Genomic DNA, 14728 nt, shown 5'->3' with positions numbered 1-14728 from the left:
TCATGACGACGTACCTTCCAATGTGACATACGTCTTAGTCCCTTTTGCCTCACGATATACCTTGTCAAACTATAGGCGATTAATCGTCATCCCTTTAATAGTTCAACTCTCTTCTCGATCTGTGATATACGATTCATCCGACTAATTCTTAGTCGATCGACCCGGTTAACAGTTAACCGAGTCGCGCATGGCCATGCTTCCCGAATCATATCACTCGAGAGGGCCCAGAGAATATCTCTCCAGTCGGAGGGGCAAAATCCCATCTTGGTTATCCACATCACACAGCTTGATTCTCAGTCAACCCGAACTCTGCCTTTATAACTGCCCTGTTACGGAACAACGTTTGACAGAACCTAAGTTGGTGATCCACAACTCGGATTGTGCGATAACCTCAGGTCTAAGGATTACATTGATTGAGACATGCAAATGACGACCTACTCGTTGCATCTCAATATGGGCCAGTCCGACTCGCTAAACTCTTTAGCCGAGTCCGTATAAGCTGGAATGACATCACCATGCCCATGACAAGTGGAACTGAGTCATCAGCCAACTTTCACATTAGTCTAGATTATGTGTCCAGCACAACCTCAATGAGTAAGGACAATTTAGTATGAACAACATGAATACATAGTTCCACAATCAAATCACATATTCAATGATACATATCAGATGTTCAAACAAGGACAACTTAATAATATTTATGAATACATTGGGAATTACATCATACATGATTGCCTATAGGGCATATTCCCAACAGTAATCTCTCCATCAATACTAGATCAGACGAGCAGGACGTAGAGGTATTACCTTCCAAGGGCCCCGAACCTGGGTAAAACTGTGTCCAATGTCTCCTTGTTAGCCGACGGGATCGCCAACACACACGCATGTCGCTCTTCCTAAACACAAAGCCCATCAACATGGGCATTGCCGAAGTGGAACTTCGTCATCGTCCACCTAAGTCTAGCCATTGCACAATCAAAAACAAGATGTTGAATTGATTCGTGCTCAGAAGAAGTCACAACGTGTATCCTCTTGCCAGTTTCATTTGACCAAATTATCCTCACTAAGAATGACCCCCTTACAGAGGAAGCAAAGAAGAAATTTTATTTTGAGTGGCAATTTGAGTCGCCAAAGAAGTTTCGACGTAACACGGATTCGGGAATACATAAGAGCAGAATACATTGATTGGTTGTATTAGCCCAATTTTCTGTGGGTTATATATTTACTTATGCTTCTTGATTGCCTTGAGCTTGTATATACATGAAGTCCCGCATGTTGTTGCGGTACATGAGTGAAATTGAATAGCAATCCAAATTGAAAAGATTGGAAGTTTTCACTTTGTGGTGATAGCTTGATGGAAAGTAGCATGCATACATGTGCAAAAAATATGAGTTTTCACTAAATAGGTGTGAACAAATTAATGATGTGATGATGTGACATGCTTGCATGTTTAGAAAAATCAAATAGTGATGTTCTCCTTCTAAAATTGAGTAGTGGTGTTCTCCTACTTATATATAGAACATACCCCTAGAATTATTGAAAAACACAGCTTTCGCTCGCATTATCACCTCTCTACCAAGAGCACTAAGTCATAACGAGGACAAAAGAGTGAACTAATCTGTTTGTTTTCCGTTCCATGCCCAAGCCGCCGCCTAGCCTCGGATCGCATCTCATCTTCTGGCCGGCTGGCTGGCAAGCAACTACTTTCCTACCTCCGGCTTGGTGTTATAGTAGGTACTCAAAAGTTAGAGTTTGATGAAGCGACAACGGCACTATGGTAGTGATGGTGGCACTGTGCGGGTCAAGAATAAGGTTTTCCCAACTCCTCGTCCAACTCGTCAACGGCGATTCGTCGGTGGCGTTGAGAAGTACGGGGAGGTTGGTCGCTGCTCTTCTGTAGTGGTGGATTTAGTTTTGTGTTGTAGGTAGTCTGTGTGTATCGGTGCATGGGTTCCTTAATTGGCGAGGCTTGGCCGTCTCCGGGCTCATCGTGGAGTTAGTGAGGCTAGGCCTTCTCAAATTCGTCTGGCCAGATCTGGAATGGTCATCCAACCTTCTTCCTTGTCTTCTTCTTCTTCTTCAGAATGGTGGTATGTGTCTCAAATCACTATCGCCGGCGTCATTTGGCTTCGATCGACGACTTCCTAGCTGCTACATCAAGAATATTTTCCTGACTCCAACGTGGTTCAGAGGTAAAGAGGCAGCATCAAGCTTCGCTCAAGGTGCGCCACTAGCGAGTGCAGAAGGAAGACAACGACGCTTACATACAAGAACTTGCATATAATTTTTCTTTTAATTTAAAGACAACTATGTAAGGGTTGTTAAGTTAATATGGCTATGGCCGTCTTGCAAAAAAAGAAGAACGATGACAAAAGGGTGAGAAAGAAAATAGCACATTCTGACTTTTGTCGACCATTTGTGCCTTTTTGTTTTCTATGCCAAGAAGCATGCCGTCACCCTCCCTTCATCCATTGTGGATGGTTCTGACCTCATGGTGGACGTTGTCGGTTCGGTGGCGGAGGTTTTGTCAACGGGGCACACAATAAATTGTTGATTTCACGTTGGTTGTCACAGTGGAAATCCTTGCCCCGGCCTTGCCCACCTCGATGCGACTGGAGTTTGGAAACCGTTTGAAGGGAGTTTGGAAAGTCCGGAAATCCGGAGGGTCCGGACTCCAGACAACCTGATGTGTGAGAGTAAGGCGGATTTATAGGCATTGCTTTATAAGCTCGGCCCCACTCCTTTGAGGCGTTGCCTCTCTGCTTCACTCGCCTCGACCATCAATTGTTCTTCATTTCGAGCAAGCTCACCCAGAAGAAGAACCCTAGCTTTTCCTTTCGCCCTCAAGAAACCTAAAATCCGAAATCTTGTCTAGAAGAGCAGAGGTTGGAGTGAGATCATTTGTTCCCCTATTGAGTTCTTCAATGAGAGCTTGTTACTCTTGGAGTTGTTGAGGACTCCTAGATGGATTGGAGTCACACTGAGAGCATATATTATTTGTGGATTCGTTACGTTGAAGTTTGTAAAGGTTCGGAGGTCACCTCAAGATCTTCGCTTAGTGATTGAGGTCCTACTTCATTTGGGGAGGTTCAAGGATATTAAGGTGTGCCATATCACGGTTATTTGGGAAACCTCTTGTGATGGCTTCCTCGAAAGGAAGTGAACTTCGGGATAAATCGTGTCTCCTTCGAGTCCTATGGTTATTTCTGTACGAGCTTATTACTTTGTGTTATTATCTTTTTTGTATCCTTACTAGTTTGTGTAGCATCATATATGATTGTTTCACCTGGTTGTATTTAGAGAACCTTATATTCTATTGTACCTAGATGCAATTTAAAGATGAAAAATTGGACTATTCACCCCCGTCTAGTCAACCATCTCGATCCCTCAAAGTTACATTAGGAAATTTGAAAGAAATGGTGTCTTTTTTTCTAAACTTTTTCTTTAGAAAAGTAGCCATGCCCCATTGAACAACAAGGTTACAATGCGCGCGCACACACACACATGAAAACCACACAAGACAACCAAAAAAACAGATTTCATGAAGATTTGCATAAATGAACCCCTAGAAGAAAATTACAAGTTGATTCTTGAAGACCCTTGCACCAACCTAAACCGCTACCCACCATACATCAATCTACCCCGACGCTGTGGTGTCATCGAAGAAGGGAAGAGGGTAGCCTACAATCCTAGATCTGGAGGACCACCATCATATGGATCACTAATTTTTTAGCCGATGAACTGAACCACTGCATGTGAAGTGACCGAGGTTTTGTGCCACGTTGCCCGAGATCTGCCCCATGCATGCCAGATGCCGACATCACCATCTTCATAAACCATAGCCAAAGAAGAATAACGTCACTGGCAACCATGAACCATAACCCCTCTTCAAAACACCAGTATTTTCTGTAAAGGTTGCTCTTGGCACTACAAGATTGGACATGAAACACCGACCACCACAACCAAAACTCACTGACTTTGGAGACCAGCGAAGTGAAGAGCCACCTACTTCTTGACGACAACGATTGATTGACGACAGTGATTGACTCGATGATGTCCCGACACTAATGTGGCATCTCCAGCAACAACTAAGCCTGCGCTAACTACATACTAAAGTCGGAGCACTAGGCCCCCATTCTCACTTGTCGACGAAGCGACAAGCGGAGAGGACAAGTTCAGCAAGGACCCCGGCCTCGCTGACGAGGTTTGGAGGAAAGGACTGCCGCCTCCTCATTCGCTTTTTACGGAGAAGAACGAGGGGTTCCCCAGCAACCTTACTGCTCCTCCCTTGTGGTTGTGAACTTATGAGTATTGTTTGGTTTACGATTTGCTTAGTACTTATGTAAGTAGACATTGTCATAATATGTCAGTATAGTGAAGCACACTAATCATGCTAATTTGTATAAAAGTCAGGTTTCTCGAAGAGGGCACAAAAAATTAAAATTTTCCTGCACAATTTGAACAAATAACGCGTGACCATAGGCTTAATCTTTGCATAAACTGTCATAGCATTTAAAAGTTATTCTGAATTAAGATAGAAATAATTTATTTCCGGCACTCTTTTACCGCGCCGTCATCGTCTGCTCCGTCGGATTCAGAGAGAGTATTTTCTTTCTGCTCCACAGCGGCACAGCTCCATCTGCCGTGCTCACGTGCCGGCTTACCCTTACCTGGCAGGTAGCACCTTGGTTATCATCCCCTTCCTTCCTCAACTTCGAATCCTCCGCCCTTCTCCAAAACCCGCACTCCCCAGCCTCGTCGTCTCCGCCTTCGTGGACTCCTCTTATACGCCTTGCCCCTACGTCCTGTACACTAGCCCTAGCTCCAGCCACACCTCCACGCGTGCCACAATGTTCTCCACGGCCATGTCGTTCTCCACTACGGCGGCGGTCGTCGGCGGCACCGCCAGGTCCGACGCGATCCGGCCGGCTGACCTCCGATTCTGCGGCCTGCGGAGAGAAGCCTTCGGCCTTCGATTGCTACGCTCCTCGCCGCAGGCGGCCGCCGCCAAGCGGATGGTCTTGGCGGCGGAGGCGACGGGGAACGGTGCGGCCGGAAGCGGCGGGTTCGATTACGACCTCGTGATCATCGGAGCCGGTGTCGGTGGCCATGGTGCTGCTCTCCACGCTGTCGAGAAGGTCAGTTTAGCTGCGCTGCCATCCATGCTCGCGGGGTCGTCATGGTGGGCAGTGAACACCGTCACTGTGATCGTGATCTGCTGAAATGTCGATCGAGAGAAGTTGGTTTTGAAGCTCAAAGCTTGTTTGAACTGGCTAGAGGTTACTAACTCCCTTTATGTTAAAGTGTAGTTCAAGAAAGGGTAAAAATACTACGCTTTGTTTGGTATGCTGCATCCCTAAGCTTGAAATTTGTTTGAATAATGCAAGAGTTGCCTGCAGCCTACCACCACTTGGCTAGGTATACAGTGAAATCTACCATTTCGTTCAGTAGCATGGTGCTAGAACCCAGTCTTCTACCACTTGGCAAGGCATGATTTGTCAGGCATTACTATCATCTGATGCTGAACTAGCAAGTGTGGTGGTAATTGCAGACCAATGTTGTTGGCATGGAACGTTGTTCAGAGTCATATCATGTGGCAACATACATTGCAACAAGAGGAATGTGACGGAAGTAATCAAATGTTGTATTTTCAGTTCTATGCATATAAACTGCAGTTAACAATGTAATGTCATATTTAGCACAACCTGTTAAATTGGTTAACACAATAATATCCTAAGAGGAGCTTGTCTTAGAATTATATGTAGCAATCCCTTGCATTGCCATGTTGATTTTTTATGGCTGAGGATAATTTTGACTGGTGACATCTGTCTGATGGAAGCATGTTCGTGGTCTATTGATCGAAAAGTGTCCAATTTGAGTATATTTCTGGTGGTTTCGATAGCAGGTATACATTTTGTGCATAGTGATGCAGTAAATTGTTTTGATATATACTGAATTACTGATAGGTGATGAAAATTTGTTTTCATTTGAATGGATGCTAAATCTAGCGTCTGTTATAAGAGGATGACTAGTCAGCAGATTCTTGTTTTCTTGAACATAATTATGATCTGTTCCTTGATTGGTTTGTTTGAGTTTTTTTCTGAACGAAAATTGCATTTTTTTTTATTTACTTTATTAGTTCAGTGCTTGTGATTTGCTACTGACCCAAGAAATCATAAGGATTGATTATTATTAGTATAAGTTATACAGTTATCTTGTCACCAGAGCTGGAGTTTGGCTTTAATATGGTGGAAACTGTGGTATTCTGTTATGTTGTTGCTAGTCACAACTGTAGCATAAGCGTTGACTTAGTGTGTAATGTTCCAATCAAATGCTAAACTTGTCTTTGGTGCTAGTATATTTTTCCTTGAGTGAACTGTTGAAAGAACCATGAATAGTACAAATTCCATGCTTTTTGAACGCGGAGGGTTTTCTGTACTCCCAACAATTGAATTATTGTAGATAACAGGAAGTGCTGAACTGCTGCTGATGAGTCGGTGGAAATGGATTCATGCAGGGCCTGAAAACTGCCATAATCGAGGGGGATGTTGTGGGTGGGACTTGTGTGAACAGAGGTTGTGTTCCATCAAAGGCACTCCTTGCTGTCAGTGGTCGGATGCGGGAACTTCAAGATGAACACCACATGAAGTCTTTGGGCTTGCAGGTGATATATTCACAGTAAACATATGATTATAGTTCATCATTTGATGTCTTGAGAAATGGTTTAGCAGAACACATGGAATCTTGATTAACCCGTGCCGTTTTAATCGTTTTACTATTGGCACATTTATTTGCTCCATGAATCAACCAGGTCTGATAGAATCCTAGACCTGGCAACAATGAACAGGCAACACCCTCAAATTTTTCTCATGGTAAACTGTAGTGCTTAGAGAATTATCATCGAGCTCTTCTAAGCCTTATTCTTTGTGAGCTATTTGTTTCTCTTTTGTTCTTTTATTAAAGTGTTGGGCAGGGCCAGGTACACCACCATCGCCGTTGCCTCCCTAGTCCCATTTTGGCGCACAGATTGATCATGAGACTTGAAACTAGAGATATAATTTGATTTGAAAAGTTGTGACAATCTATTGTTAGCTACCTTGTCACTAAAGATTTCGTTTGCTAGTGCCTTTATTGATAGACACGCCTACTGCTTACAGACCGTGAAGAACTAATAAGAAACTTCTTCCTTTCCATTCCCCCGCCTTCATCCCCGCTACTTTCCCCCTGTTCACTGCCATCAGCTGTCATCACAACGCCGTTGAGCAGGAGGCTGGGTCCTAATGCCCTGCCTGGTCAATCTTTGTGATCCAAGTGACCTAACATTCAATTAGATTTTGTAACAAAGTATTCAATACCAACCATGAATCTGTCGTGTAATACCACCATTAAATATGAATGCGGACCATTTTCTTGTGATGAATTTTACCCCTTGCTCTACTAACCGTTTTCCATATCTGTAACAGGTTTCATCATCTGGATATGACAGACAGTCTGTTGCTGATCATGCAAATAATCTTGCTTCTAAAATTCGAAGCAACTTGACTAATTCAATGAAATCATTGGGTGTGGATATACTGACTGGTTTCGGCACAGTTGTGGTAGGTCATCTATGTATTTCCCTTGTCTGGAATATAACCATACATTTTGTCAGCACGACTGTTATGTTCATTTCAAAAAGCAGGCGCAACAACTTCACATATCTTTATTTGCATATAAAGTTCAGTTTTGCTCGCAGTTATTAGCTATCACGGGATGATACTTGACTGTATCCTGAAACTATGACTTAAGTTGGTAATTTTTTAATGCATATGCACTACTTGATAAAGACATGGGAGCTATCAGTCTGTTTCCTAGCTATATCACCCATTTAACAGAGTGGTGCGGGATTCGGAAAGTAGAGCCAAATAAAGTATTTATTACTGCGCTAAATGTATTTATTTCCTGGTAGATAAGATGTTAGGAACAAGCATTGGAGTGAGGCATGTATTTTATATGTTTTGCACACACGATAGTGAGTATCAGTTGCAGTAATTAAATTTTGTTCCATTCTCATGTGTGTAGGGGAAGCAAAAAGTAAGATACGGAAAAGTTGGTTTTCCAGACAATGAAATCACTGCCAGAAATATCATAATTGCCACTGGATCTGTTCCTTTTGTTCCAAAGGGCATTGAGATAGATGGTAAGTTGCTACAACTGTTGTTTTTGCAACTCTATTTCTCCACTTTCCAATATAATTGACCTACGGAGAAACAGGGCTTACAAATAAAATATCATTTAGGCATGCTTAACATGATCTGTGTTTTACATTTTACCTAGTACCAGCATTGAGTATTGAACTAGTTTTACAAAGAAATTATCATTAAGGCATAGGACTAGTTTGCTGCAAGGAGTCTTCAGTACCATGCACTTAAATCCTCTTCTTTATTCTAAGAATTTGCATGTGTAATACCAGTTGGATTTTATATTTAGTTAACTTTACATAGTGGTCCATTTGTGTTGACCATCACCACACGTTGTTTTGCGATAAGTTAGTAGAAATCTAAAACAGTAAAAGACAACATCATTTTGTTTGTTGTTGATTTACCATGACAGGAAATGGGAACGAAAGCTACTAAATTATTTTTCTTGGATATTTACATTGGTGCCTTTTTTGTCCACATTCTTTCAATTAATCAACCAATAAATTGAGAATTAAGCAGAAACAGCTACCTACTGCTGTTGCTATCTTGCTATATGTTAGGTTCACATTCTAAGGTGGTTCAGCATATACTGTGAAGTGCTTATTATGATTTGAAGTACCAATGATCCAGTGTGGATGTTGTCTAGTGCAGTCGCAATGTGTTTCTGGTTATTACCTCAGGTTCCTGACTTGTACTATTCTTATGAAAGCTCGCTGGACGATCTTATGCAGGTAAAACTGTCTTTACTAGTGATCATGCACTAAAACTTGAGTCGGTCCCTGACTGGATAGCTATTGTTGGAAGTGGTTACATTGGACTAGAATTCAGTGATGTATACACAGCTCTGGGAAGTGAGGTAAACGAATAGTTCCTTCGATGCATGATTACTTAACACATGCTTAGAAACAAACATGTTTTGTAGTTTTGTAAGTGCTCCTTATGGTCGTGTAATCATGAAATGGGCCCGATTTCATGCAATGCAGTGACTAGCAAATAGTGTACATGCTTAACGGATTGATATGTACTGACAAATTATTAATTGTAACATTGATGATTAATTGGAATGGGAAACCTGTATTAAAGTAATATAATAACATATTTAAAAGTGTTAATATGTTTTGTTTCAATAGATAATTAATTCTAACCCTAGATATATATGAGTTATACATTATTTTAGCAACATGATAACTACAAATCAGTTTTTTTTTCTTCTGTTTCGATGCAACAAAGATATGTTAGTTTGCCAGGATATATAGTGCAAGTAATCTTACTTACTCTGATGTCTAGATCATACATATTGCATACACCCTTAGACAGACACTATAGACCAATGAACTGTAACTTCTGAATTTGAGTTAAAAATAAAAAGCTGTTACAGGATGGTTCATCAAGAAAATTGTTGACTAATCATTTAAGCGCTAAACGCTTTCCAAAAACACTATAAGTTGTGGTTTACTATTGGTGGACAAATACTTAGACAACTAATTGGCCAAAATGGCCCTCTATCTCACCGGTTTAAGGATATGTAATTATGTTGACTAGTCACTTGATTAAACTGTCATTGTTTCCAAAGGGAACATTCTGCCTCAAATGATTCATCAACTGTTTTTGTATTTAATCACCATAACATTGTATTTTGATTTGTTGCCTAGACATACTTAAGTGTTAGTGTATGTATTTTGTAGACCATGACCTGTAGCATTTTTATTCGCTATTCCTGGTATGTAAATTGATGTACTGACATGCATGCTTGGTATTCAGTAAGATGTTCCTATGTTGAAGTGATATCAAATTCAAACAATACGATAGCAGTAATGCCTCTACTATGTTTACAATTAAAATATTATTTCGTGAAATCCAAAGACATGTACTATAAGCTATAAGTATGAACATCAATTGCCGTTGAAATTTCAAGTGTTCATTCGCACAACACTTAATTGCTCGTAGGCATGGGCAGGTTAGGTTCAAGCCAATTGATCATTGTACCTCTCTAACAACAGAGCCACTCTGGATCAGATGATCGATTCATTTAAAATTAAGATTAAGGGTGACCTGATCCGTTTGATCCAAGGGATTTTGGATTCAAACCTTTTCTTATCCTCTCACTGTTGTGACCATCAGCCTTTGCCCACGCAACCACAGGAAGAATGCGACTTTGTGACATGAGCCATAGAAGGACACAGGAGGCGACGGAGCAGGGCGGTGCTGATCGTTGCCCTCGCCGCCAGGTGAACCGGAAGGGAGGTTCGGGTAGGAGCCGTGGATGTGTGGAAGGGTGACTGAGTTGCTACAGCTTGCTCACGCAATAAGATACTGGTGGGCTAGGCTGGGATTTTTAGTCTCTCTTGGTGTAATCTATTGATACATTAGATCCAATGGATCACGTGGATCACACTCTTTGGGCGAAAGGTCCAAAGCATAGGCTCCTATCAGAAATTTGGTTCATTGGGGTTCAGTGCGGTTCGAACCAGTAAGAACCACGCCCACCCATAGTTGCTTGACAGTACCTTGTCCATTTGTTAAGAGCATAACCTTCTTGACTATACTGAGCAGCAGGGAGTTCAAACAGAGGGAGATTAGAAGGGACTAGTATTGTATTAGGAAATCTATGGTTACAGTTGTCTAATTAGGAAAGACCTAAGGGCTATATACCCACTATAAGTGAATCTGTGCTCCCCCAAAATTCTCTTCTCCTAAACTATGTCCTTAATAGTTCCTAACAGCCATGCCATATTGTTATCTTCAGCACAGCAATTATCTGTTACAAGAGGGCCCAGAGCATGAACCAAAGGCAAACTGAATAGTAGCAGACTTATCTTGAAGTTGTATATTTATTTGATTCTATGAAGTATGGATCTGCTGTATTCTTATAGTGGGTCTCTTCCATGTCATCTGAATCTGATGCTATGGTCAAAGGTGTGATGACTAATTTGAAATGTATAACAGAATGCGAGCATAACTGCATTATGCATTCTTGTATGATTGGATTTTGCTATCAGCAGATGAAGTTTCAGCTATATTTACAAAAAATGTTGGACAGGTTACGTTTGTTGAAGCTCTTGATCAATTAATGCCTGGTTTTGATCCTGAGATTGCAAAGCTGGCTCAGAGGATCCTTATCAATCCTCGTAAAATTGACTATCACACTGGTGTATTTGCAAGTAAGGTTAGTTTTAGCTTCAACTGAGCTTTCTCCATAATGTAAAATCTGTAGAGAATATTGTCTTATCTACAGCTTGAAGCATTCTTGTCTTTAGATTACCCCGGCAAAGGATGGTAAGCCTGTGTTGATCGAGTTGATTGATGCTAAGACAAAGGAACACAAAGAAACACTTGAGGTATAATACAATAGAATTCTTCCTTTGCCCCCTACCTTTATTCTACAATTTTTTGTGCTGTTTTTTTTAAGACACAAAATTTAGGATTGGATGCAAAAGTGCTTCGAATGCCTTCAGCAGTATATTGTCTTTAGCTCGATGAACTAAGGAACAATAGCTGCGTATTTCATGCCACTACCAAATATATCATTGTCAATATGTCAGCTTAGGTCATGTTGGTTTACCTGATGACTATGAATTACTGAAACTGGTAGTCCCAAAACATTTGACATATTTCTGGGAAGTGGGAATAATGTGACCATTACATCATATCTTTAGAAGTACCTCAAACTGTACAGATGCTGGACAGGGAAACAGCAGTCAGCAGAAGCATCCATAATCTGGTCCTGTTTCAAAACAAGAGAGTCAGGCATTCGCATTATTTATTCCAGTTTCTCTTTTAGTTGCACTTGTTTAGCTTATAGATGTTATTGGTAAATTAAATAGCATTTCTTTCTTTAAAACAATGGCTGCATTTTGCGATGTTTCTTGCTTCTGTTGTTATCTTATGGTGACTTAATTTATACTGAAAAAGTGGGGTTTTGTCATCTGAAAAACTGAGATTTGTTTTCACAGGTGGATGCAGCCCTTATAGCTACCGGGAGGGCTCCGTTCACCAAAGGACTTGGCTTGGAAAATGTGGGTACATGAAATTGTTTGCTGCCAGAATTTACAAAGTTCAATTATAATTATGTATGAATAATATGCATTTTCTTTAGATCAATGTTGTCACGCAACGTGGTTTTATTCCTGTTGATGAGCGGATGCAAGTTACGGATGCAGATGGCAATGTGGTATGCTTAATTACAAACTGCCTCCATTCTTCTTTACTTGCTCTTTTAGACTATACCATCGAGCCACTAGTACACACTATTGACTGTTATTTTTTATATTATATGTTAATAATAATTACTATATGTAATACGCAACTATATGTAATACGCAGTTACATTTGATGAAAAATCTGTTCACATTATTTCCATTTGGCAAACCAAAACACTTTGTATATAAGTGGCTAAATATTTAAAAGTTTGACTGTATTTCAGTACCGGGGGTGGGGGTTTGTTGTGTATCATTATTACTGTTGTTTTCCTTTGCAACAAAAATGCCTCCATATCATGACTTATTTGCGACATGAGTCACATGACATCAATTACGATGCAGGTTCCTAATTTGTATTGTATTGGAGATGCCAATGGTAAACTCATGCTTGCTCATGCGGCCAGCGCGCAAGGAATCTCTGGTAGATAATTTGTTGACGCTTTATTTCTATTCATGTTTTCTTGCGAATTAATGTAGTTGTGATTGAGTACTTGCTTATCTGGATATAGTTGTTGAGCAAATATCTGGGAAGGACAACGTCCTAAATCATCTAAGCATCCCAGCTGCCTGTTTCACTCATCCTGAGATCAGTATGGTTGGGCTGACAGAGGTAGGTCAAATTCTTTACCTGCATCTTAACCACCGCTGCTCACATAATGGTAATTTGCTCAGTAAAGTGAAATGAGTAATCAGCCTTTTCATAAACAAACGAACAAAGGTGTTGTATGAGATCATATTTTTTATTTTGAGAGAACAATCAAATCACTTTTTTTTAACAGCCACAAGCAAGAGAACAAGCTGATCAGGAAGGATTTGAAATAAGTGTTGTCAAGACCAGCTTTAAGGCGAACACAAAAGCTCTGGCGGAGAATGAAGGAGATGGAATTGCTAAGGTAATTCGAACTTGTGTGCTATGTGTTGGGTGCTCGCTGCGGACATAAGAGTGAGACAAATGCTAATTAGTTGCTGCATCAGTTGCATGAAGTTGTACCTTGAAAGTGACAAGCACTCTGCTTTTCGCTGCAGATGATTTACCGACCTGACACAGGAGAAATTCTGGGAGTTCACATATTGGGCTTGCATGCTGCTGACCTCATCCATGAGGCATCAAATGCCATTGCCCTAGGAACTCGTGTACAGGTAAGTGTGGCAGCCGTTTGGCTATTCATGTGGTATTTGACATTTTGACTGTATATACTAACAACTGTTAAAACTTGTGTGCTAATGACCATCTGCTGCATGCAGGATATCAAGCTTGTTGTTCATGCGCACCCAACTTTGTCTGAGGTTCTGGATGAACTCTTCAAAGCTGCCAAGGTATATATGCTTTACTTATTTTTGTTATGTTTACGATTTGTTGGCAATGGTGACCTTCCAGTCACACACACCGGCACTGGTGCTCTGATCAGTCATCACTTCTTCTCCACTACAACTTCGCAATACAGCGAAGGCGGAGACGCGCCAGCCATCACAATTATTCGTGCAGAAATTATGGATGACCATATACCATGTTTTTTTCTCTCGTCAGGTTAATACGGCCGTTTCACATTCTGTAATCGAGCCAGTTGCAGCTTAGAGAGGAGAGGAAGCCATAGTCCCTCTTATGGCATTTGCTACTTCACGAATACGTAAGAGGAGAGTTTGTAATGAGTTCCATTGTTTAGTGGCAAAGCTATCTAATTGTCGAGTAGAGGAGAAGATTTGCTGCTGCTTGTATGTATCAAATACTTGCAAATTTTGTACGTAGCATGTTTAGCCAACTTAGAGGTCATCCTATCACATGTTGTCATCGGTTTGTTCATCTGACAGGAAAGTGCATTATCTTTTCGTGCCTTGGAGCAGCAACGAAACACAAGACATGGTATAAATTCAGGACGTCTCTAATATGGTGTTAACCATTATGCTGATGGGCTATCGAGGTGGAGCTATCGCGACGTTGTCTTTTTTAAACTGAAAGCGAAGTCACTCCTTAGTAAACTACGAAACTGCAGCATCAAAATATTACCCAAAATATTATCCAAAGGATATCCAAAGTTACAATGTTTTACTCGTACTACCTCCGGTTTTAAACCAGAGCTAGTTCAAAGTCACGCCGATCTTTACGGAACGGAGGGAGTAGCTCATAGGATGACATAATTTAGGACAGTGGGTGAATCGCTGTAAATCCATAAATTATATTGTGTGGTTATGAGTTTAGTTTTAGTGAGTGTTCAAATTAGTAGCTTCAGATTTGCTGATTCTGTTTTATGTTCAAATTATGAAACCATGCATTCCTATAACTGAATCTGGTCACATACAAGTTTTTAGACTCATATGTTCTAGCTAAAATCCATGACATTTTGTCTAAAT

The 14728-nt window shown here is 40.9% G+C and overlaps 1 protein-coding gene across 1 annotated transcript; it reads left to right on the top strand.

The window, feature by feature from the left end:
* The first annotated feature begins 4618 nt into the window (after positions 1-4618).
* On the top strand, positions 4619-14274 carry LOC100826755 (dihydrolipoyl dehydrogenase 1, chloroplastic). Its single transcript, XM_003567608.4, has 15 exons — positions 4619-5138; positions 6518-6664; positions 7464-7598; positions 8062-8179; positions 8912-9036; positions 11221-11346; positions 11438-11518; positions 12134-12196; positions 12277-12351; positions 12722-12800; positions 12889-12989; positions 13159-13272; positions 13406-13519; positions 13625-13696; positions 13908-14274. Exons 1-15 carry the CDS (start codon positions 4851-4853, stop codon positions 13953-13955), a joined length of 1686 nt encoding a protein of 561 aa, XP_003567656.1. The 5' UTR covers positions 4619-4850; the 3' UTR covers positions 13956-14274.
* Positions 14275-14728: the final 454 nt, after the last annotated feature.

Source organism: Brachypodium distachyon, chromosome 2 (genome assembly GCF_000005505.3).
Source record: "Brachypodium distachyon strain Bd21 chromosome 2, Brachypodium_distachyon_v3.0, whole genome shotgun sequence".
NCBI lineage: Eukaryota > Viridiplantae > Streptophyta > Magnoliopsida > Poales > Poaceae > Brachypodium > Brachypodium distachyon.
This window is presented reverse-complemented; position numbering and strand designations above follow the sequence as displayed.